The 22,946-nt window shown below is 40.5% G+C and overlaps 1 protein-coding gene across 4 annotated transcripts in view; it reads right to left on the bottom strand.

Annotated features, from left to right (window-relative positions):
• Positions 1–593: 593 nt before the first annotated feature.
• PIK3AP1 (phosphoinositide-3-kinase adaptor protein 1) overlaps positions 594–22,946 on the bottom strand; it is a 126,894-nt gene continuing 104,541 nt past the window's right edge. For 2 of the 4 annotated variants that reach the window (XM_083364198.1, XM_083364199.1), the window contains exons 13-17: positions 20,436–20,508; positions 14,153–14,320; positions 7,726–7,796; positions 3,811–3,926; positions 594–1,374 (exon numbers count right to left, since the gene is read on the bottom strand). In XM_083364198.1, the coding sequence (XP_083220324.1) occupies positions 1,308–1,374; positions 3,811–3,926; positions 7,726–7,796; positions 14,153–14,320; positions 20,436–20,508 (495 nt within the window). In that variant the 3' untranslated portion in view covers positions 594–1,307. The remainder of the gene's footprint in view (positions 1,375–3,810; positions 3,927–7,725; positions 7,797–14,152; positions 14,321–20,435; positions 20,509–22,946) is intronic. The other 2 variants (XR_014492707.1, XM_083364200.1) reach the window with 2 other exon arrangements.

The following is a 22,946-nucleotide window of genomic DNA, read 5'->3' as shown; positions in this document are numbered from 1 at the left end:
AATTTTGACCATGTGCATTTGTGCTCAGACTGAGATTTAAAAAAATCATATACAATATATGGCATATCATACAGGGGTTCCTCGTTTAGCAACCACTTGTTCAGTGACCATTCAAACTTACAACAATGCTAAACAAGTGGTATTTATGAACGGTCCTCAAAGTTCCCGCTGTCACAGCAGCCTCATGTTCATGTGATTGTGATTTATAACCTTCCTACAAACAAGGTCAACAGTGAAGCCAGCAGGAAGTCACAAATGAGAAGTACGTGATGTCCTTAACAACCCATGATAGCAATTGGAAGTGTCAGAATTTCCACTGCTAAGCAACATTGTCCAGTGATGTCACTTTTATTATAACTATATCACTTAGAAATGAAATTCTGGTTCCAATTGCCATCCCAAGGATTACCTGAATATATCTTGAAACTTGATGAAAATAGGGCCTGGCAGCTGTTCCACCTTGTTAGGGTGGAGATGCAGTCCTCTCTACCTCATGCTGTGTTATTACACTTTCTCACATACCAACAAGGCTAGCTGCCTTTTTGGATAGAGTCTGTCTACAATAGGAACAAAAGTTTCTTCTAGTAATGATGTGATTGGTGCACAAATTTTATTGAAGTACAGAAATAAGAACTGAGTTTCTTTACATTCATGGTCTGCTAAGTACTTCTTGGCATATTCTCACAGAAATAATACAGTTTCAAAACTCATATAGATGACAATGGAGACTGTTTGATTTAAGATACGATCTGAAGAGAGAGATCCTCCTCAATTTCTCAGTATTGTATTACTGGAACAGCAACCAGAGGCATCAGACAATTCTGAATAGGAAATTATCATAAAATCATTAGAAATTAGACAAATTTCAAATGAATTGCACTGTTCAATACAAGGCACTCTAGTTTCACTATCTGGAACAGAATAAATTTGTTTTCAGAGCAGCATCATAGCTACTTTACTTGTAGACAAACAGACAATAAATATCTGCTGGTAGCTACTCCATTCTGAAGTTTAGGAATATGTGAGAAATGATTGAGACACTTTCAGTCTAGTGTAATTAGAATCTAAGAATTCTAATAAGTTCAACATATCATTTCTTCATAATCTAACAGTTTTATTTGTTCTAAATGCTTAATTTGTTCATTCACCCTTGACAATTTTTAGAGCAAATTCTACCAAAATTAATCATTTGAGATTGACAGGAGTGAACTGATATGCTGATTAGAGTTACAGCATAACCATTCAAAAGTCATTCTGAAGAATAAAAGTTCTGTTTCCTCATGTTTTAGTTTTAATATCCCAAAGATTTAGTCTAACTTATCACGACCTCTTGGAGGAACAGGTGGTGGATGGAAGTTGTCAGTGTTCAACAACCTGCAAATAAATATTTAAAAATAGAAAAAGGATAGTTTATTACGTTACATAACATATTACACTTACACATTTATTTTAAAAAGCAATTACCGTAAATACTTTGAAGTGTAGGGTTTTTTAAGTTGATATACAATAACATTTACAATAGAAAAGCATTATATTGTTTTTTTCATGTGGAATTATTCATTGACAACCCATTATAATATTAGCAATTTTTAAGTCTATTAAATTAATCAAGTAATATACAGGTAGTGTTCAACTTACAATTCATTTAGTGACCATTTGAAGTTACAATGGTGCTGAAAAAAGTGATTTAAGATGTTTTTTCACACTTATAACTGTTGCACCTTTCCCATGGTTGTGTGATCAAAATTCAGATGCTTGGTAAATGACTCATGTTTATTACGGTTGCAGTGTCCCAGGGTTATGTGATCAACTTTTGCATCCTTTTGACAAGCAAAGGCAATAGGGAAGCCAAATTCACTTTACAACCATGTAATGAACTTAATAACTGCAGTGATTCGCTTAACTGTGGCTAAAAAAGTCATAAAATGGAGAAAAACTCATTTAACAACTGTCTCACTTAGCAACAGAAATTTTGGGTTCAGTTGTGGTGATAAGTCAAGGACTACTCGTAGGAATTAGATCTCCAAACCTGTAAATGTTTTTTCTGATTCTGGAGTCTTTATACTAATCGAGTTATATAATCTGTAGATTCATTACAAATTACCATCTCATTCTAATCTGCCAACAGAATTTCTGCTAAGAGTGGTAGATTCTAATGGTTTCGGACAACTACAGATGAGTTTCCAATCTTTCTTTTTTGGGAAAGGTTGATGAGAAGATGGTTGGTTTATAGCAGTTGAGAACCATGAAGAAACAGATTATCTAGACCTCATGAAATTCAGTTTCAGACTGGATTTAGCAGGGTAGTGCTGCAACAGCATTGGTTATGCTTATCAAATACCCGTGGCACACCTGGGATTGCAGTGTTGCATCCATCCTTGTGCTGCTTGATCTCTCAGTGGCTTCCAAAACTGTCAATTAAGGTATCCTTCTAAACCAGCTTGGAAGAATGGGGATTAGGGTTGATTCACTTCCTTTCTCCACAGCCGGTTCCAGTTGATGTTGGAGAGGGGACAGATGTCACTTCCTATGTCCCTCCTGTGTGTGTGTGTGGGGGTGCCACAGGATTCTACTCTCTACTCTTCCCTCCTTTTCAATATCTATATGAAACCATTAGGTGAATAATCCACCAGTTTAGGGTTCTATACCCTTAAAATGATGATGATGCCCAGCTACATCTTTCAACCCCAGCCAAGTGAGGTTGTCTAGGTTTTGTACTAGTGCTGGAGGCTGTGTAGGTTTGGATGGGGAGAAACTGTCTCTGATTCAATCCTACCAAGACCAAGTGGCTGTGGATATCTAGATCTGGGGATGGAAATCTTTGACCTTGATGGAGTATCATTTTCCCTTTCAAGGTTGGTATACAATCTGGGGGTCTTTGTGGACTCACTGCTCTTGATTGAAGGGTAGATGTTGGTTGTGGACAGGAAAGCCTTTGCACAACTCCATCTGGTAGCCTGTTGCACCCTATCCTAGTTCACCCTCCTTTCAGATAATCACTCATGCTCTAGTTACCTCATGGCTTGAATTCTGCAATGTGTTATACATAGAGCTGGCCTTCAAGGTCACCCAGGAGCTTCAATTGATCCAAAATGCAGCAGCACAAACAGTAGTGAGCATGCCTGTGTACCCATGTAACACTTTTGCTTTGCAAGCTGAACTTCTTCCTGGCTTGCTTCTGAGTGCAATCCAAGGGGTTGGTTGCTATCTATAAAGACTTATGTGACCTTGGTTACTTGAGGTACTACCTGCCTCCCATAGCATCTACCTGGTCAATTCAGCCCTGCAGGCTTGGCACACTCTAGGTTCCTTTGATTAAACAATGTCACCTATCAGGATCCCGGAAGCATGCCTTCCCTATAGCAGTATCTGCCTTCTGGAATGAGATGTTGCACAAATGTTGTTTTAAAAGAGCCCTGAAGACCCAAGTTTATATAGTTAGTTTAGGGACACATAGTTTATTTATTTATTTATTTATTTATTTTAATTCCATTTATATCCCGCCCTTCTCCGAAGACTCAGGGCGGCTTACAAGCTTAGCAGTAGCCTTCATTCTATGTATATGCCTGCTTATTAGGGCTTTCACACACACCCCAAGCGGCATTATTACAAAGTCAGCTTATTGCCCCCAACAATCTGGGTCCTCAGAGTTAAGTTCTGGTTGCCCTGAACCCCTGTGCTACCATGTTTCCCACCCTTTTTACTTTCTTTATATACTTTTATATTATTTTAGAATTAATCCATGAGGAACAGGGATCTGTCAAATTCATTCTTTGTACAGTATAAATGTATTATAAAATAATACATAACCTGCTAGCAACTCGAGGAGGTATTCTTGGAGGCCTTCCAAGTGAAATGGAAAGTTGGTTGTCTACCTGCAGAGTTCTAGAGCAGAAATTTCTCTTCAGGTCAGGTATCTCATTATCCTACATAAAAATGATAGTGATGTTCATTCAGTTTTAAATCTACTTTTTGAAAGTAATGTAATGTTTTTTCTTATTCCACAGAAGATTTTATATACCCAAAATGCTTACCAACATTATTTTCTTTCCTTGTGGTTAGCTAAGTTTGTATTTTTAAAGACGTTATCTCATTCACTTTTTATTTATAAATTAGAGCGGAGAACTTGCTAGACATATTATTCTTTCCCCAGGCACTATATAGGGGACTCAGGTATTGGAGAGATTAGCACCCAGTGAAATGTCTTAGAATAAAATATTTTTTTAAAAAAAAGTTTTCCTATTTTGGTTGCAAAATAACTAATTACAAACACTTTTTTCTTCCATTCAGTTGTGTCCGATTCTCAGAGACAGTCTAGACCACAGCTTTTCAACCAGTGGTAAGCATACTACCTGTGGTACTTTGGCACCTGGCCAGTGATACGCAACCCTCCTAGACAAGTGGTAGCAGGGGAGGGGAATGAGTTGAAGTGGCGGCAGCATTGCACAAGCCTGAGTAGCCCCAGGATTGGCATGCATGGCTACAAGCTGATCAGCACTTCTGCAGGGCTGTCGGGGCTCCGTAGAAGCCCCAGGATCAGCACCGGGCTCCAGATAATTGGAACTTCTGGAAGTAGTGTGCAGCTGGAGGTGCACTGAAGAGAAAAGGAGGAGGTGGGAGAGAGGAGAGGATCTAAAAGGTTTTTGTGGGAAAGGGCCAGCGAGAGGCTGTGCACACACAGCAGGTGGCGAGTGTCTGGCATGCCTGCTGACTTGTCCCTGCTGACTGCTCAGAAAGAAAAGAGGTAGGAGAAGTGCTTCCCTTTCCCCCAGGACACCAGCACTCCATGCTCACTGCCTCCTGTGTGCATGCCCAGGGGGCAGGGCAGAAGCAGCAGGGCGGCCCCTTCGGGCTCCAGGGCTGCTCTGTGGATCTAAGGCTGGCCGCGTTCTGGCTTTGATGACCCCACCAGGTTGTAGATCAGCGTCACGTCCACTCACTGACTTAGCCTTGCAGCCACCAGGCTTCCCTTTCACTGGGACCATCCCTGACCGCATGGGATAGCTACAGCCAGTGGCAGCATGGCCACTGGCATTGCTGAGAATCTCTCCCCTTCCTGTGTGCGGAGGAAGGAAAGAGATGGGAATGAGAAGCAGGGAAGGAAGGAGGGAAGGAAGGAGGGAAGGAAGGAAGGAAGGAAGGAGGGAAGGAAGGAAGGGAGGAAGGAAGGAAGGAAGAAAGGAAGGAAGGAAGGAAGAGGAGGGAGGGAAAAAGGAAGGAAGGAGATGGGAATGAGAAACAGGGAGGGAGGGAGGGAGGGAGGGAGGGAGGGAAGGAAGGAAGGAAGGAAGGAAGGAAGGAAGGAAGGAAGGAAGGAAGGAAGGAAGGTTATAATGAGAGGGAGGGAGGCCCTGAGAGAAGTCCTGCCTTAGCACTTGGCCACCAGCAGCTCTGCTGCCCTTTTGTCATCCCCTTGCCCCCTCCTCTTGATCTCTCCTGGTGGTCTCCCACCCTATCACTGAGGATGTTTTTGTTACAAAGCCGGGTCTCCTCACATGGAGAGGGAGTGGGTCTCTCTCTGACCTATACATTTTGCCCTCCATGAGCAACCTGGCCAAGGAGAGCGAGCACAGCAGCAGCAGCCTTGAGGAGGAGGTAAGCACAGCTGGGCGCCTCCTCCTGGAAGCGGGGCTGTGCTGTACTGTGGGATACCAGTGCCTTGGGAGCTCAAGGGTTGGGTTGGGCACTTGCCCTCCACTGCCCAGGGCTCCAGGTAGCTTGTGCCGCCATCCAGGGGTCCTCCGTGTGGCCTGAGAGGGATGTCAAGGCTCCTCTCGTGGACAAGGGTTTGGCACTTGCCCTGGTCTCACCTTCACCCACTGGAGACAATGGATCCCCCCAGCCCTGCCTGGGCCACCACAGGCACTCCCCGACATGAGCAGTGTCAAGCTGGCCATGCCCACCCCAGCCTCACCCATCCCCACCTGGCCCCAGAGGTCAACCACAACCGTCATGCGGCCCTCAATGAAATTGAGTTTGACACCCCTGATATAAAAGGAGGTGGTTTTGGCAGGAGAGGGGAAAAAAGACAACAGGGAAAGAGAAGGGGAAGGAGAGTCTAGCAGGCAGGGAGGAAGAAGAGATAGGGAAGAAGAAGCTATGGAAGGAGAGCCCAGCAGGCAGGGAGGAAAAAGAGAGAGGAGAGGGAGAGAGGAAGAAGGGCCGACCAGCCAAACTGACCACCAAGGTAGTGGTGCACATTAATAAATATGGATAAATTCATCACACGTCAGTGCAAAGGGAAAATGATTCAGCAAAGGAGCTGCCACTGAAGAAATTAAAACTGGTACTTTTTTCCTTTTTTTGCAGTTTGCAACATTTTATTATAGAATAAAATACAAAAATACAAAAGCAAATAGAAGGACACAGTGGGAAGAAGAAGGGAAAAAAGAAAAGAAAAGGCATTGATTTCCAACTTCCTCTGTTGCAGTAGAATGAAGCATTAACATCAAACTTCAACTTTTTACTTTTCCATAGTAGTATAAACTAGCCATTTCTATAACAACAAATCAATCTAATCAGTAAAACCCCAAATCCTCCCCTCCTTTTTTTTTAGTTATCAAGTTTTTGACACCTTGTTAAGCACTGATGGTACTCGAATATTGTCATGTCCTAAAAGTGGTACAATCTGTGAAAAGCCCTGGTCTGGATTAATCCCTGCAGTTTTTTCTGGCAAAGTTTTTCAGAAATGGTTTGTCACTGCCTCCTTCCAAGGGCTGAGAGCAAGTAACTGAACCAAGATCACCTGGTTGGCTTAGTGTCTTAAGGCAAATCTAGAACTCATAGTTTCCCAGTTTTTAGAAGGATGTACACCAGTACACCAAACTATCTGTATTTTTATTAGAATGTACAATAATGAATAGGAATATACTGTATCAATTGGAAACACTAAAATAAACATTTTAAAATAATGAATATTTTCAACTTTACACTAAGTAATGAGAAATAATTTCTATGGTTGCAATTCCTTAAATTCCTACTAGGAATTCTAATTCTGGGGAGAGGGGTGAGTTGTTTTTAAAAATGCTTTAAATATGTAGAAATTATCCCCAGCCTCTTTATTTGTAAGCTTCTCAAATTGCTTTACATTACCAAAATTAAGGTACATATTATGGTACTTCACTGTAAATTTGGTTAGAAAATCTATATTACTACTATTAGCTTACTTAACAAAAGATCTACAATCACTTCAGTAAATAACTCCAACTGTCAGAATTCTGTATAAATAGATCATATTAGCAAAAACATTCCTTTGTATTTCATCTAAACCTTCTCTGTTAAAATTGTTTGGTGTGTTGATTATAGGGATTCTATGGTTGTGTTAAAAAGAACTGATGAAGGCATTATGACATGCATAAATTTGTCTTCATATCTTATGTTGAAATACCTTTAAAATAAATAAATACCTTTAAAATAAATAAATAGCCTTATTCTTTTTCACAGTTATTCTATTTTCAAGTTATCTCTGCATTGAATTTTAAGTCCATGGGACAAAATCTACTGTTTATGCATTCTACAACATAAATATAGAATAATATTTGTAGCCTTAGTAGGAAATTCATTCAGAAAAGTTTGTGTGTGTGTGTGTGTGTGTGTGTAAGAGAGAGAGAGAGAGAGAGAGAGAAAGAATGAAAGAAAGAAAGAAAGAAAGAAAGAAAGAAAGAAAGAAAGAAAGAAAGAAAGAAAGAAAGAAAGAAAGAAAGAATGAATTTGTATAAAGTTTACCTCATTGTCGCCCTCCATCCCACTGCTGACACTCAATAGACTTCGGGTACTTGATCGGTTACTTGAACTGCCTGGTTAGGTGAGAAAATAAGCATTTTTTAAATAGGCTCCACTAATTTAAATTTCCACCCATTTTTGCCAACTCTGACTGAAAAGTCAGAAATTAGTTTGGTTTTTCAAATATTTTAAATTAGTCAAATATTTTCCTGAAAAGCTTTAATCATTATTGAACTATTAACACCATTCTTGCTTGCCTCCCAACAAGCAGCAAATTAAAAAAACAGTAATTTCAAATAAGTTATTTTTAATTTACATAATTTATATATTATTCTTTATACATTATATATTATACATTGTATTATATATTACTCCAACAAATCTCAAAATCTCCATAAAACATAGTAATCAGAAATGTGATACAATAATAGTACAATGGAAAGAATTTTATATTTTTCTCTTAATATAATGTTGCTATGTTTCTGTCAGGATAAAAAAAATATCAAAAATTTGCTTTTGCATTACTATGTGAATATTAAAAAAATGTATATTTTATTATGAGGAAAAAAGGAAATTGTTGTTAGTTGAGAAGTACTTCCAGGCCTTCCTGTCCTCTACCATCTTCTGGAGTCCATTTAGGCTCACACCTACTTCTTCAGTGACTCCATCCAGCCACCTCATTCTCTGTCATCCCCTTCTTCTATTGCCCTCAATCTTTCCCAGCATTAGGCTCTTCTCCAGTGAGTCCTTCCTTCTCATTAGGTGGCCAAAATATTTGAGTTTCAAATTCAGCATCTGACCTTCTAAAGAGCAGTCAGGGTTGTTCTCCTTTAGGACTGACTGGTTTGATCGCCTTCCAGTCCAAGGGACTCACAGGAGTCTTCTCCAGCACCAGAGTTCAAAGGCTTCAATTCTTTGGTGCTCAGCCTTTCTTATGGTCCAACTTTCACAGCCATACATTGCAACTGGGAAAACCATGGCCTTGACTATACGCACTTTTGTTGGCAGGGTGATGTCTCTGCTTTTTAGTGTGCTGTCTAGATTTGCCATGGCTTTCCTCCCCAAGAGCAAGCGTCTTTTAATTTCTTGGCTGCAGTGCCCATCTGCGGTGATCTTGGAGCCCAGGAAAATAAAATCTGTCACTACCTCCATTTCTTCCCCATCAATTTGCCAGGAATTGAGAGGGCCGGATATCATGATCTTGGTTTTCTTAATGTTGAGTTTCAAGCCTACTTTTGCACTCTCCTTCACCCACATCAAAAGGCTCTTTAGTTCCTCTTCACTTTCTTCTATTAGAGTGGTATCATCTGCATATCTTAGGTTGTTGATTTTTCTTCCGGCAATCTTAATTCCAACTTTTGAATCATCTAGCCCTGCCTTTCTCATGATGTGCTCTGCATATAAGTTAAATAGGCAGGGCGACAGTATACAGCCTTGCCGGACTCCTTTCCCAGGGTTGAACTAATCAGTGGTTCCGTATCCAGTTCTCACTGTTGCTTCTTGACCCGCATATATGTTTCTCAAGAGACAAATAAGATGGTCTGGTACTCCCATCTCTTTAAGAATTTTCTGCAATTTGTTGTGATCCACACAATCAAAGGCTTTAGCATAGTCAATGAAGCAGAAGTAGATGTTTTTCTGGAACTCCCTAGCTTTCTCCATGATCCAGCATATGTTGGCAATTTGATCTCTAGTTCCTCTGCCTCTTCGAAACCCTCTCTGTACTTCTGGAAGTTCTCGATCCACATACTGCTAGACTCTAGCTTGTAGGATTTTAAGCGTAACTTTACTACCATGTGAAATGAGTGCATTGGTGCGATAGTTTGAACATTCTTTGGCATTGCCTTTCTTTGGAATTGGAATGTAAACTGATCTTTTCCAATCCTGTGGCCACTGTTGAGTTTTCCAAATTTGCTGGCAAATTGAGTGTAGCGCTTTTACTGCATCATCTTTTAAGATTTTGAATAGCTCAGCTGGAATACTGTCACCTCCACTAGCTTTGTTGTTGCTCAGCTTTCCTAAGGCCCATTTCACTTCACATTCCAGGATGTCTGGCTCGAGGTCAGTGACCACCTCATCGTGGTTATCAGGTACGTTAAGCACATTCTTGTATAGTTCTTCTGTGTAATTTTGCCACCTCTTCTTAATCTCTTCTGCCTCTGTTAGGTCCCTGCCATTTTGGTCCTTTATCGTGCCCATTTTTGCATGAAACATTCCCTTCATCTCTCCAATTTTCTTGAACAGATCTCTTGTCCTCCCTATTCTATTGTTTTCTTCTATTTCTTTGCACTGTTCATTTAAGAAGGCATTCTTATCTCTTCTAGCTATTCTTTGGAATTCTGCATTTAATTGGACATATCTTTCTTTTTCTCCCTTGCCTTTTGCTTCCCTCCTTTCCTCAGCTATTTGCAAAGCTTCCTCAGACAGCCATTTTGCTTTCTTGCATTTCTTTTTCTTTGGGATGGTTTTGGTTGCTACCTCTTGTACAATGTTGCGAAACTCTGTCCATAGTTCTTCAGGCACTCTGTCTATCAGATCTAATTCCTTAAATCTATTTGTCACCTCTACTGTCCTCTCGTCTGTGACTTGGTCGAGTGTGAGCAGGCGGACCTGGCTTGCATCACGGAGACTTGGTTGGGCCCAGAGGGCGGTATTCCTCTGGCTGATCTTTGCCCACCAGGTTTCCAGGTGCTACACCGGCCTTGGGCTCAGGGTAGGGGTGGGGGAGTGGCTGTTGTTATGAGGGAGACCTTGTGTCCGCGGGAGGCCACCATTCCGCAGATAGTCGGGTGTGAGTCTCTCTTTTTGAGATGCAGCCCTGGTGTGCAGTTGGGCTTGCTGCTGGTGTACCTTTCGCCTAGTCACGCAGCAGCAGCCCTGCCTGAGCTTCTCGATGTCCTCTCTGGGTTGGTGGTTGAGTTCCCGAAACTTATAGTTTTGGGGGACTTCAATCTACCATCTCTGGGGGGATCATCTGTGTTGGCTCGGGAGTTCATGGCTTCCATGACGGCCATGGACCTGACGCAAGTAATTTCAGGACCGACTCATGAGGGAGGCCACACCCTTGACCTAGTTTTCTTATCTGGTCGGTGGTTAGATGATCTTGGTGGGGGCTCCCCAATTATTATGCCCCTGTCATGGAGCGATCATCATCTCCTGCGGCAGGTCTTCCGTTTTGCTACCCCCCGCCGTGGGTGTGTGGAACCAGTTAGATGGTACCGCCCCAGATGCTTAATGGATCCCGAGAGGTTCCAGGCAGCGCTGGGGTCCCCACCTGCCTCCCCCACTCACAGCTCGGCAGATGCCTTAGTGGAAGCCTGGGAAAGGGCAGCCACTGAGGCTCTTGACCGAGTTGTACCCTTGCGGCCCCTGACCCGGTGCAGATCCCATCGAGCTCCATGGTTCTCCGCGGAGCTCCGGGAGATGAAGCGTCGGAGATGGGGCCTAGAGAGCGGTTGGAGATCCAGCCGATCCGAATCTGACCGATTGCGACTAAGAACCTATATTAGGTCTTATCTCGCTGCGATAAGGGTGGCGAGGTCTAATCACTTCGCTACCCTTATCGCGTCCGCAGATAATCGCCCGGCCGCCCTGTTTAGGGTGACTCGCTCCCTCCTTAATCAAGAGGTGAGGGAGGAACCCTTGCAGGGTCGTGCCGAGGAGTTTGGTCAACATCTGTGGGACAAAATCGCTCGGATTTGGACCGGTCTGGACTCTGACTGGGCAGAGTCTGACGATCAGGACACGGGCGGTCTTGTCGATATTACCTGGGAGGAGTTTGATTCTGTGACTCCGGAGGAAGTGGACAGGATTATGGGGAGGCTGAGCTCCACCACATGTTTATTGGACCCGTGCCCTTCCTGGCTGGTCTATGCAGCCCGGGAGAGGACACGCAGCTGGTTCCAGGCAGTTATATCAGCTTCTTTGAGTGAGGGTAGCTTCCCTGCCGTCTTGAAAGAGGCGGTGGTGAGGCCTCTCCTCAAGAAGCCTGCCTTGGACCCAGCTGTATTGAACAACTTTCGTCCGGTCTCCAATCTTCGCTTTCTTGCGAAGGTTGTTGAGAGTGTGGTGGCGCATCAGCTCCCTCTGGTCCTGGATGAAGCGGATTATCTAGACCCGTACCAATCGGGTTTCAGGCCCGGGCACAGCACGGAGACGGCATTGGTCGCGCTGGTGAATGATCTCTGGAGGGCTCGGGACAGGGGTCATTCCTCTGTTCTAGTCCTATTAGACCTCTCAGCGGCTTTCGATACCATCGACCATGGTATCCTGCTGCGGCGTCTCAGGGGATTGGGAGTGGGAGGCACGGTCTTACAGTGGTTCTCCTCCTATCTCCAGGGACGTTCGCAGTCGGTGTTGGCAGGAGGGCAGAGGTCGACCGCGAGGTCTCTCGTTTGTGCCATTAGAGTGGAGCTTCTCCATCTTTGACTGCAGAGCACATAGTCAATCTGTTTTCTTGTGTTGACCGTCTGGTGATGTCCATGTGTAGAGCCGTCTCTTGGGTTGTTGGAAAAGAGTGTTTGCTATGACCATCGTATTCTCTTGACAAAATTCTATCAGCCTGTGCCCTGCTTCATTTTGTACTCCAAGGCCAAACTTACCTGTTATTCCGGTTATCTTTTGGCTTCCTACTTTAGCATTCCAGTCCCCTATGATGATAAGGACATCATTTTTGGGTGTTAGTTCTATAAGGTGCTGTAGGGCTTCATAGAAACGGTCAACTTCATCCTCTTCAGCACCAGTGGTTGGGGCATAGACTTGGACTACTGTGATATTGAATTAAGATTGCCGGAAGAAACATCAACAACCTAAGATATGCAGATGATACCACTCTAATGGCAGAAAGTGAAGAAGAACTAAAGAGCCTCGTGTTGCGGGTGAAGAAGGAGAGTGCAAAGGATGGGTTGAAACTAAACATTAAGAAAACCAAGATCATGGCATCTGGCCCTCTCAATTCCTGGCAAATAGATGGGGAAGAAATGGAGGTAGTGACAGATTTTATTTTCCTGGGCTCCAAGATCACTGCAGATGGGGACTGTAGCCAAGAAATTAAAAGACGCTTGCTCCTGGGGAGGAAAGCCATGGCAAATCTAGACAGCACACTAAAAAGCAGAGACATCACCCTGTCAACAAAAGTGCGTATAGTCAAGGCTATGGTCTTCCCAGTTGCAATGTATGGCAGTGAAAGCTGGGTACTGCTCTTTAGAAGGCCAGATCCTGAAGCTAAAACTCAAATACTTTGGCCACCTAATGAGAAGGAAGGACTCACTGGAGAAGAGCCTAATGCTGGGAAAGATTGAGGGCAATAGAAGAAGGGGACGACAGAGAATGAGGTGGCTGGATGGAGTCATTGAAGCAGTAGGCGTGACCTTAGATGGACTCCAGAAGATGGTAGAGGACAGGAAGGCCTGGAGGAACATTGTCCATAGGGTCGCGATGGGTCGGACACGACTTCGCAACTAACAACAACAACAACAACTGTGATATTGAATGGTTTGCCTTGGATTCAAACTGAGATCATTCTGTCATTTTGGGGATTGTATCCCAGTATTGCTTTATATTTTATTATGAGGAATAAAGGAAATTACTCAAAAACAAAAGGCATATCTCTAATTTAAACATTTATATAATTCTGTGCAATGTCACCAAAAAGTCAGTTTATATTACTCATAAATATGTGCACATATTAATCATTTCCCATAGTTTATTTATCATGTTCAAGTGGAATGATAGTGGCAGGAATTCAGAGATTCTCATTATATGTTTTTATGCTTATTTTCACAACTCTTAAAATTATAAATGAGTTTTTTTTCTTCAAGAAAATGAGAGAATGATCATAATTTGTCCAGAATTGCAGTCAAGCCAAGTCTCTTTATTTCAATAAATGAACAGAAAAACACAGCTTTGAAAAATAGAATTATGACTGTCACACCGAAATATTAGTCCAACCCATTTGCTATATTGACTACAATATTAATTGTTAGTAAAAATTATGATATCATGAAACTGATAACATGTTTAAGATTCTAAACACAAGGATGAATATAATGAAAATGTTTGAGTCTATAGGAAGTATAACTGCAAAATATACAGTAGGATACTATAAAAAGAATGATTATGACTTAAAAGGCTAAAGAATTAAAAAGACTACTGCAGTAACTGATTCTATATAATTGATAGCAATAAAGTAATAAAAGTAATGATCAATATTAAATAAATGTACCTACAAACATAATGCATAGATATAAATAATTGATTAAATAGACAGCTAGAGTTGATCAAGAGAGCCAGACAGGAAGACAAGAGATTTGACAATACATTTAATGTGAAGAATCAATTTATAGGTTAGGAATTCCTTAATTCCAGCAATTCAAACTATTGACATCCAAAGTACACTTCTTCATTCCCTGCTAGATAGCTTTCTGGCTACCTGCTTGCTTACTTGCAGTGCTTGATGTGCTTTCTGTTTTCCAGTCCCCTCGCTTTATCTCTTTACTTATTGGGAAAAGACTTTTTCTCGGACTATATTCATAAATCCTACATTCTGGTTTCTTTGGCATAATCTGAGAATGTCCAGTTGGTACAGTGATTTCCAAATCTAAGAAGAAAGAATAATGATTAACCAATTAACCAGGACAAAACTTTCAGGTTCCTCCTAAGTTAAAATTGGAAAGATAGAAACTGTATCTCTTCTAGCACATATCCTGGCATGTACAATTACAATTCTAATAACTTTGCTTTTCAGACAGAGTGCCCCTTTACCATTTTGGAAACCATGCATGGGGTGTTTTAATCTTCATTAGGACATGTTTTGATCCTTTTCTTTTTCCCACTGAGCCAGGAATAGAATAATAACTTTATTGTCACTTTGAATATACACTAATCGGCATACATTAAAATGAAATTTTGTTGCATACAGCTCGCAAAGGGTCACCACCTCTGATATACACTACATAAATATGACAATAAATAAATAAATACAGAATTATGCACATACCTACATATATAATGTAGTCTTGAACAACATAGGTAACAAGCTATTCCATAAATTTTTATAGATTTAGTGAAATAAATGGACAATGGACAATCAGTACTGAATGCAAAGCATATCTTTCAACCACTTATTTACACTGCAGCATAAAAAAAATCACCTGTTGATATGTGTCAAAAACAAAACACTGAATATTGTGTGAGTATATGCTCTTTTTAATAAGGGACGTGGTGGCTCAGTGGGATAGGACACTGAGCTTGTCGATCAAATGGTCGGCAGTTTGGCAGGTCGAATCCTGAGTGCCGTGTAACAGGGTGAGTGCCTGTTACTCGTCCCAGCTTCTGCCAACCTAGCAGTTCAAAAGCACGTAAAAAAAATGCAAGTAGAAAAATAGGGACCACTACGGTGGGAAGGTAACAGTGTTCCGTGCGCCTTTGGCGTCTAGTCATGCCGGCCACATGACCACAGACGTCCTCGGACAAGCACTGGCTCTTTGGCTTTCAAAACGGAGATGAGCACTGGCCCCTAGAGTTGGAAATGACTAGCACACATGTGCGGGGGAACCTTTACCTTTACTTTTTATATGCTCTTTAGAGGAACTAAAGAGCCTCTTGTTGCGGGTGAAGGAGGAGAGTGCAAAAGTTGTCTTGAAACTTAATATTAAGAAAACCAAAACCATGGCATCTGGCCCTCTCAATTCCTGGCAAATAGATGGGGAAGAAATGGAGGTAGTGACAGATTTTATTTTCCTGGGTTCTAAGATCAACGCAGATGGGGACTGTAGCCAAGAAATTAAAAGATGCTTGCTCCTGGGGAGGAAAGCCATGGCACACTAAAAAGCAGAGACATTACCCTGCCAACAAAAGTGCATATAGTCAAGGCCATGGTCTTCCCAGTTGCATTGTATGTTTGTGAAAGTTGGACTATAAAAAAGGCTGAGCGCCAAAGAATTGAGGCCTTTGAACTATTGTGCTGGAGAAGACTCCTGTGAGTCCCTTGGACTGCAAGGCAATCAAACCGGTCAGTTCTAGAGGAGATCAACCCTGACTGCTCTTTAGAAGGTCAGATGCTGAAGTTGAAACTCAGATACTTTGGCCACCTGATGAGAAAGAAGGACTCACTGGAGAAGAGCCTAATGCTGGGAAAGATTGAGGGCAAGAGAAGAAGGGGATGACAGAGAATGAGGTGGCTGGATGGAGTCACTGAAGCAGTAGGTGTGAGATTAAATGGACTCCAGAAGATGGTAGAGGACAGGAAGGCCTGGAGGAACATTGTCTATGGGGTCACGATGGGTCAGACACGACTTCGTAAGTAAGAACAACAACATATGCTCTTTGGAACATCTTGAAGGCTTCGCATGCTAGCAAAAACATTCCAGACATCTGTATGTTAAGTAATTGAAAGTATTCTCCTATCTTTAGTTCTGATTTTTTATAAGATGCTAATCAAGAATAAAGGTATTCAGCATTTTGGATAGTTGACAGTATATCTTTAGCATTCTTATAAAATGGGTGCCCAGGTTACTGAAGCCATAAGACATACATGAGATGTGATGACAAAACTCCTCTGACTTCCCCAGCCCATGATAGGGCAGCAGTTATCCACCGCTCTCATTTTTAAAGAATAGATTAAATTCCTGGATGTATTGTTCTAATATAAACGAAGATATTTGAAAAGTGGTAAGTTTCTGCAGGGGAAATCATAATTTTTCGTACAAATAAAAAAACTGTAAAAAACTCCAAATGTAAATTAAACAAACAAGTGAGATATCAACAAAATTGCCCATCCTCCATATCCATCCTCCTGCATATATTTTACATACATGCAACATAGTACTTGGAGTTTCTGAATACAGATGAGCACTGATATTCACCTGTGTTGCTAATATTTTCATCTAAGCATTTTGACAGATCTTAAAGCCACCACTAAGAGATTAATATGTTGCTCTGAAAAATTTCCTCAAACAGTTAATTATTGAGTAAGTTATTGAATATCACGCTGAGAGAGAATATCTTAATTGTTTAACATTATGGAAGGAAATGGAGCAATGCTCATGGGATACTCCTTTGCTTTCTTTGGATTTTGATTTGGAGATTCAAAATGCTTATCATATAATCCCGGAGTTAACATTACTCCGGGCCCTGCAGTTCCTATCATTGCTAAGTCTGTGAAGTCTGCATCTAGACTCTGTATTAAGAAAAGCATAGAAAATTTCAGTTGGGAAATAAAAGACACAACTTTCAAATTTTCCCAGCTATTTATAGAAGGAAAATGGCTGTACCATTATATTTATCCTATTCCAATGTAGTTTCTACAAAGCTTCTGTAAAGCTATACTGATTCTATAAAAAAAAAATCCAACTGAGTCTTTTGTGAAAGTGTTTGAATGGCTATAGTGTAGCCCAACATAACCAGTTTTCTTAATCTTGCTTAACCTAGTTGTATAATGCCCCTATTTTTAAACTGTTTACAAAGAGCATATAATCACAATTTTATGTTGCTGTTAGTTGCAAAGTCGTGTCTGACCCATCGTGACCCCATGGACAACGTTCCTCCAGGCCCTCCTGTCCTCTACCATCTTCTGGAGTCCATTTAAGCTCACGTCTGCTGCTTCAGTGACTCCATCCAGCCACCTCATTCTCTGTCATCCCCTTCTTCTCTTGCCCTCAATCTTTCCCAGCATTAGGCTCTTCTCCAGTGAGTCCTTCCTTCTCATTAGGTGGCCAAAATATTTGAGTTTCAAATTCAGCTTTTACTGCATCATCTTTTAAGATTTTGAATAACTCAGCTGGAATACTGTCACCTCCACTAGCTTTGTTGTTGCTCAGATTTCCTAAGGCCCATTTCACTTCACATTCTCTAGGTGCTGTAGGGCTTCATAGAACCGGTCAATTTCATCCTCTTCAGCACCAGTGGTTGGGTGTACTGGAGTACTGTGATATTGAATGGTTTGCCTTGGATTCACACTGAGATCATTCTGTCATTTTGGGGGTTGTATCCCAGTATTGCTTTTCCTACTCTTTTTTTTACTATGAAGGCTACTCTATTTCTTCTGAGGGATTCTTGCCCGCAGTAGTATTCCTGATGGTCATCTGAATTAAATTCACCCATTCCTGTCCATTTTAGTTCGCTGATTCCTAAGATGATGATGTTCAGTCTTGTCATCTCTTGTTTGACCACATCCAGATTGCCTTGATTCATGGATCTTACATTCCAGGTTCCTATGGAGAATAGATCTTTACAGCATTGGAATTTCTGTTCACCACCAGATGCATCCACAGATGGGTGTCCTTTCGGCTTTGACCCAGTCGCTTCATTCTTACTGGTGCTACTAGTACTAGCCCCTTCGCTGCGACAAGGCAGTAATCCGTAAAGGGGGGCAATTTTATAGCACATCCAAGAAAATAATCTAATAGTGAATCCAAGACAACTCTTCCAAAGATTGGAAGGATTTCCGTTTTCCCTTGGGAAGCTTCCTTTAATTTTTAAAAAATTCTACTGTCATCAGCTGAAATGAGGCCACTTGATGGTCCAATGATTTGACCTTTTCCTCAAAGACAGATATGAACTTCAGCTCACAGCTAAAGGTCACAACTTCAGTTTCTTATTGGTTTATTTTCTCTTTTCTTTTATAAGACCCAACCACTAAAATATTTCCTGTTTCTTCTCAGTCTTTCAGATTAACTGAGTACCAAATCTTAATTTAGGAAAAAAATCTGTTAGAGATTTTTTCCTTAAACTCCAATGCCAAATTCCCCTAAAAAAATCATTTCTAATTTTCCTGTCCCCTTTTAAAGTTGCTTAATTATATGCTCCCTGGAGCCTATACCCCATCTATTCTTCTTAAGTATCCTGCTTATTCAATCACTCCATCATTTACAATGATAATGGTTCACAGCCTGATAAGGATTCAGGAGGTCACTAGAAAAATGTTAACAACCAGTTCAGAAAAGGGTTATAAGAAAGAACTTGAAAAAAGTGTCTGCCCTAATGATCAAGGTGATTTCAGATTTACATTAACACATTTATTGAAATTCCTTTAATCTACCTCTTCTCCTTTCAATGAAACTTCAAGACTCAAGGAAAAACTTGTTTTGGGAAAGTTGGCCTGCCAATGCTAGGATATCAATACATCTCAAGATGTACCTCTTTCAGCTAGCCAAATTCAGGATATTGAGCTTTCTCTGGTCACTATTTTGTTTCTTCTTCCTACTGAATACAACTGGAAGATTCTTGTAGCCTCTCTTAATCCAATTGCTCAGTCCCTCTTACACATTTTATAGAGAATTTGATGTCAGCAACATTCATGGTTGTTTTCCATTTTTTTTGGTCACCAATTAAATACTCATGAGAATTAAGACTGGTGCTTTACTCACATGTGCATATTTTAAAATATGAAAAACATTTTGTAGTAAGAGTCCTGGAGTATATTAATAATTGAATCCCCCTGCTTCAGTCTACCTCTATTATTCTACTTAAAAACAAGCATAAAGATTTTGAGGAAGAGTGGGTAGAAAGCCTTCGTTAACTTTCTATGGACAATACTTTACAAATTAATCTTTCACTGATCTCATGAACAATTTTAAAGAATATGTTGCAAATAACATTGTGACAAAATACAGAAATAGCTATAATAGGATACATTATAGAAAACTTCAGCAAAGTACCAAATGCTTAAAATATATTGAAATTATCTATTCTTTTTGAGCAATGGAAACTATTCATAATTTATAATAGTATTTTTATTTTTATGTTTGTATGTACTGTATATGGAACTTCTTGGAGCTCTTCATATGTTTATATTAATAGCTACAGAAAATCTGTGGCAATGAGTGACATAAAAGCAATGTAGATAAATAAACATGAAGGATATTAATAGATGAAGCACCTCTAACACTGAGTTCAGGAAAGGTATGGAAGTGGTACAGATGCATAAGGGCACCCGAACATGATCCAACCATTATTGTCATTGGCCAAACACACACCACTTTGATCTATACATCATTATAAGCAGAAGAAACAATGGCTTCTTTAAATTGTAATAGTTAAAGGATATGCCTAATATGAGCGATGCAATTATAGTGTTGCACCATCACCAAAAACAAAAACAGTAATATACAATGGGAAGATGTGTTTCTGTTTCTACTTGCAAATATATATGAGGGCTATATAGCAATTAATATCACTTGTTTAATAAAGTTATTATACAAATGATACAAATAATGTAAAATGATAAAACTGATATAATTGCATAATCATTAATAAACATTAATGTAAATTTAAGTAAAGGCATTGCTTCACCTAGACTACTTTGGATGCACTATTGTACATTATTTCAGGAAGACATCAAGACATAAATGTGGTTTTTTTAAGACACAATGTCTCCTAAAAAGAGAGTTGTTAAATCAAGTATTCACTGTGATATATAAAAAAACTCACATAGCATAGTCTGATTTAACATGATTACAAATTTCATAAAATAGCTAGGTATATTTATTAAAACAAATGGAGCTAGTTATTTTATGAAAATATATTTTATTCATTGTGTCCTCATTGGTTCCACCTTGCTCAGATTTAATGACTCTTCCCACCTGCCACAATAAGTACTTTACAAAAATGTATCTGCCAGGACCAACATAAGAGTTTTCTAATTACTGTATAGCTTCTTGGTTTTGCACCAACAGGATGGCTAATTGCTGTTATTAATTAGTTAAGGATTTTACCTGCATGCTTCCCAGCCTTTTGCTTTTCAAGCTGCCTTCGAGTGATGCTGTCACGTAACCGTTTTAGATTTTCCTGGAAATGCAAAATTTAAATTTTAGAAATCTGAACAAATGCATTATTATTCATAATGACATGCAAATCTGGCAAGAATTAATTGAATCAACACAAAGTAGAGAGACTTTCAAACTGAAAAATCCAGGAGAGCCAGTTTGGTCTAGTGCACGGGTAGACAACCTTGGCTCTTTTATGACTCGTGGACTTCAACTCCCAGAATTGCTGAGTTGAAATCCACGAGTCATAAAAGAGCCAAGGTTGCCTATCCCTGGTCTAGTGGTTAGGGCACCAGGCTAGAAAGCAGGAGACCATGAGATTTAGTTCTGGCTTAGTCATGAAAACCAGCTAGGTGACTTTGGGCCAGTCATACATGCTCAGCCCCATCCACCTCACAGATTTGTTGTTGTAGGGAAAATAGGAGGAAGAAGATGTGTTGGAGAAGTTTGCCATTTTGAGTTAGTTGTAATAATAAAAGCAAGAAAGACAATGAGTACTTGTGGTAAACGTTTTGGCAGTAAACATAGGCATAATAATTCATTTAATCTCTCTGCAATCTCCTTATTCACTCCACTATTATTCAATAGTTCAACTGCTTGGATCAGGAGTCTTCAAACCTGGCCCTTTTATGATTTGTGGACTTCAACTCCCAGAATTCCTCAGTCAGGCACATTGGCTGAGGAGTTCTGGGAGTTGAAATCCACAAGTCATAAAAGGGCCAATTTGAAGACCCCCTGGCTTGGATGGAGGAATGAAGGGATGGAAAGATGGAGGGATAGACAGAAAACTTTATTTTAGTCAATGACCAGTTTGAAACAAGATATACTGTAACTAAATCCGGCCAGGTAATATAAAATATTGCACTACTAACATCAGGATTGAAAAGTAAAATTAATAATTGGAAGTGAAATTTAAAACTAGAAAACTGAATTTATGTATTAGCAATGTAGAAATAAGCTAATGTAATATGAGATAAAGGAAAGTATTAGTTGATAATTTATATCAACTAATTTATATAACTGATAATATATTCAGACATGATCAGAGATTGAAGCAAATAAGATATTAATAATGTAGATCAAAAGTTAATTGTTTGAATACATTTGCAGCTAATGTACAAAACTTTGACTCATTATACAGAATAAGGCTGTTCTTATTTGACAGAAGGAAATTAACATAATATTCTCAGACTGATTTGGAGCATATAACAATAGAAGAAAAATTAATCTTTTTTCAGATAGCATAATAGAAAAATAATGTAACAGAAAATGGAGGATGTATTCAATTCAACCATCACCCCAAACACAGGTTCAGACAGCTGTATTAACTTTGTTAAATCTCCTCTATAAACGTACTAAAGGCAAGTTATTGTACCGTAGATTCTAGCGTATAAGACTACTTTTTAACCCATGAAAATCTTCTCAAAAGTCAGGGGTCGTCTTATACGCCGGGTGCTGAAACTTTAGGGACAGGGCTGGCTGGAAAACCTGGAGCGGATCTTCCATTTAGTCTGCGCAGGGAAAGCGGGACCAATTGGAGTAGAAGCTGCAGTCTGTGATTTTTTACAGGCTGGGGTCTGGGCTTCTTTCCTTCTAAAGTTGAAGAGCAGCTGTAGGCAGGTGGGGAATGCAAGAGCAATTTGAAAGGCAGGTGGGGAATGCGTAGCAGAGCAGCAGCTTAGCTCTAAGGACACATTTGACTCAGGAACTGGGCGGGCTGGCTGGAAAACCTGGAGTGGATCTCCCATTTGGTCTTTTTTTTAATCCCATTTATATCCCGCCCTTCTCCGAAGACTCAGGGCGGCTTACAATTTAAAGCACAAATCAATGTGCTTAGCAATAGCCTTCATTCTATGTATATGCCTGCCTATTAGAGCTTTCACCCCCTCCCCCACAAGCAGCATTATTACAAAGTCAGCTTATTGCCCCCAACAATCTGAGTCCTCATTTTACCTACCTTGGAATGATGGAAGGATGACTCAACCTTGAGCCTGGTGGGATGAGAACCTGCACTAATTGCAGGCAGCTGGGGTTACTTAAGGCTCTGCGCAGGGAAAGCTTTAGAGTGAATTAGGAAAAGTGAAAAAGTGAATTAGGAAAATAGGAAAAGGGTTGCTGGAATTGGGTATGTGTAGTTTAATGAAGAGAAGGGTGAGGGGTGACACGATAGCAGTGATCCAATATCTCAGGGGCTGCCACAAAGAAGAGAGAGCCAAGCTATTCTCCAAAGCAGCTGAAAGCAGGACAAGAAACAATGGATGGAAACTAGTCAAGGAGAGAAGCAACCTAGAACTAAGGAGAAACTTCCTGACAGTTAAAACAATTAACCAGTGGAACAACCTGCCTCCAGAAGTGGTGAATGCTCCAACACTGGAAGTTTTTAAGAAGAGACTGGATAGCCATTTGTCTGAAATGGTATAGGGTTTCCTGCCTTAGCAGGGGGTTGGACTAGATGACCTC

This window comes from Vipera ursinii, assembly GCF_947247035.1.
Source record: "Vipera ursinii genome assembly, chromosome: 5".
In the NCBI taxonomy this organism is placed as follows: domain Eukaryota; kingdom Metazoa; phylum Chordata; class Lepidosauria; order Squamata; family Viperidae; genus Vipera; species Vipera ursinii.
Note: the sequence above shows the minus strand (reverse complement) of the source record. Positions and strands in the feature narration are given on the sequence as shown.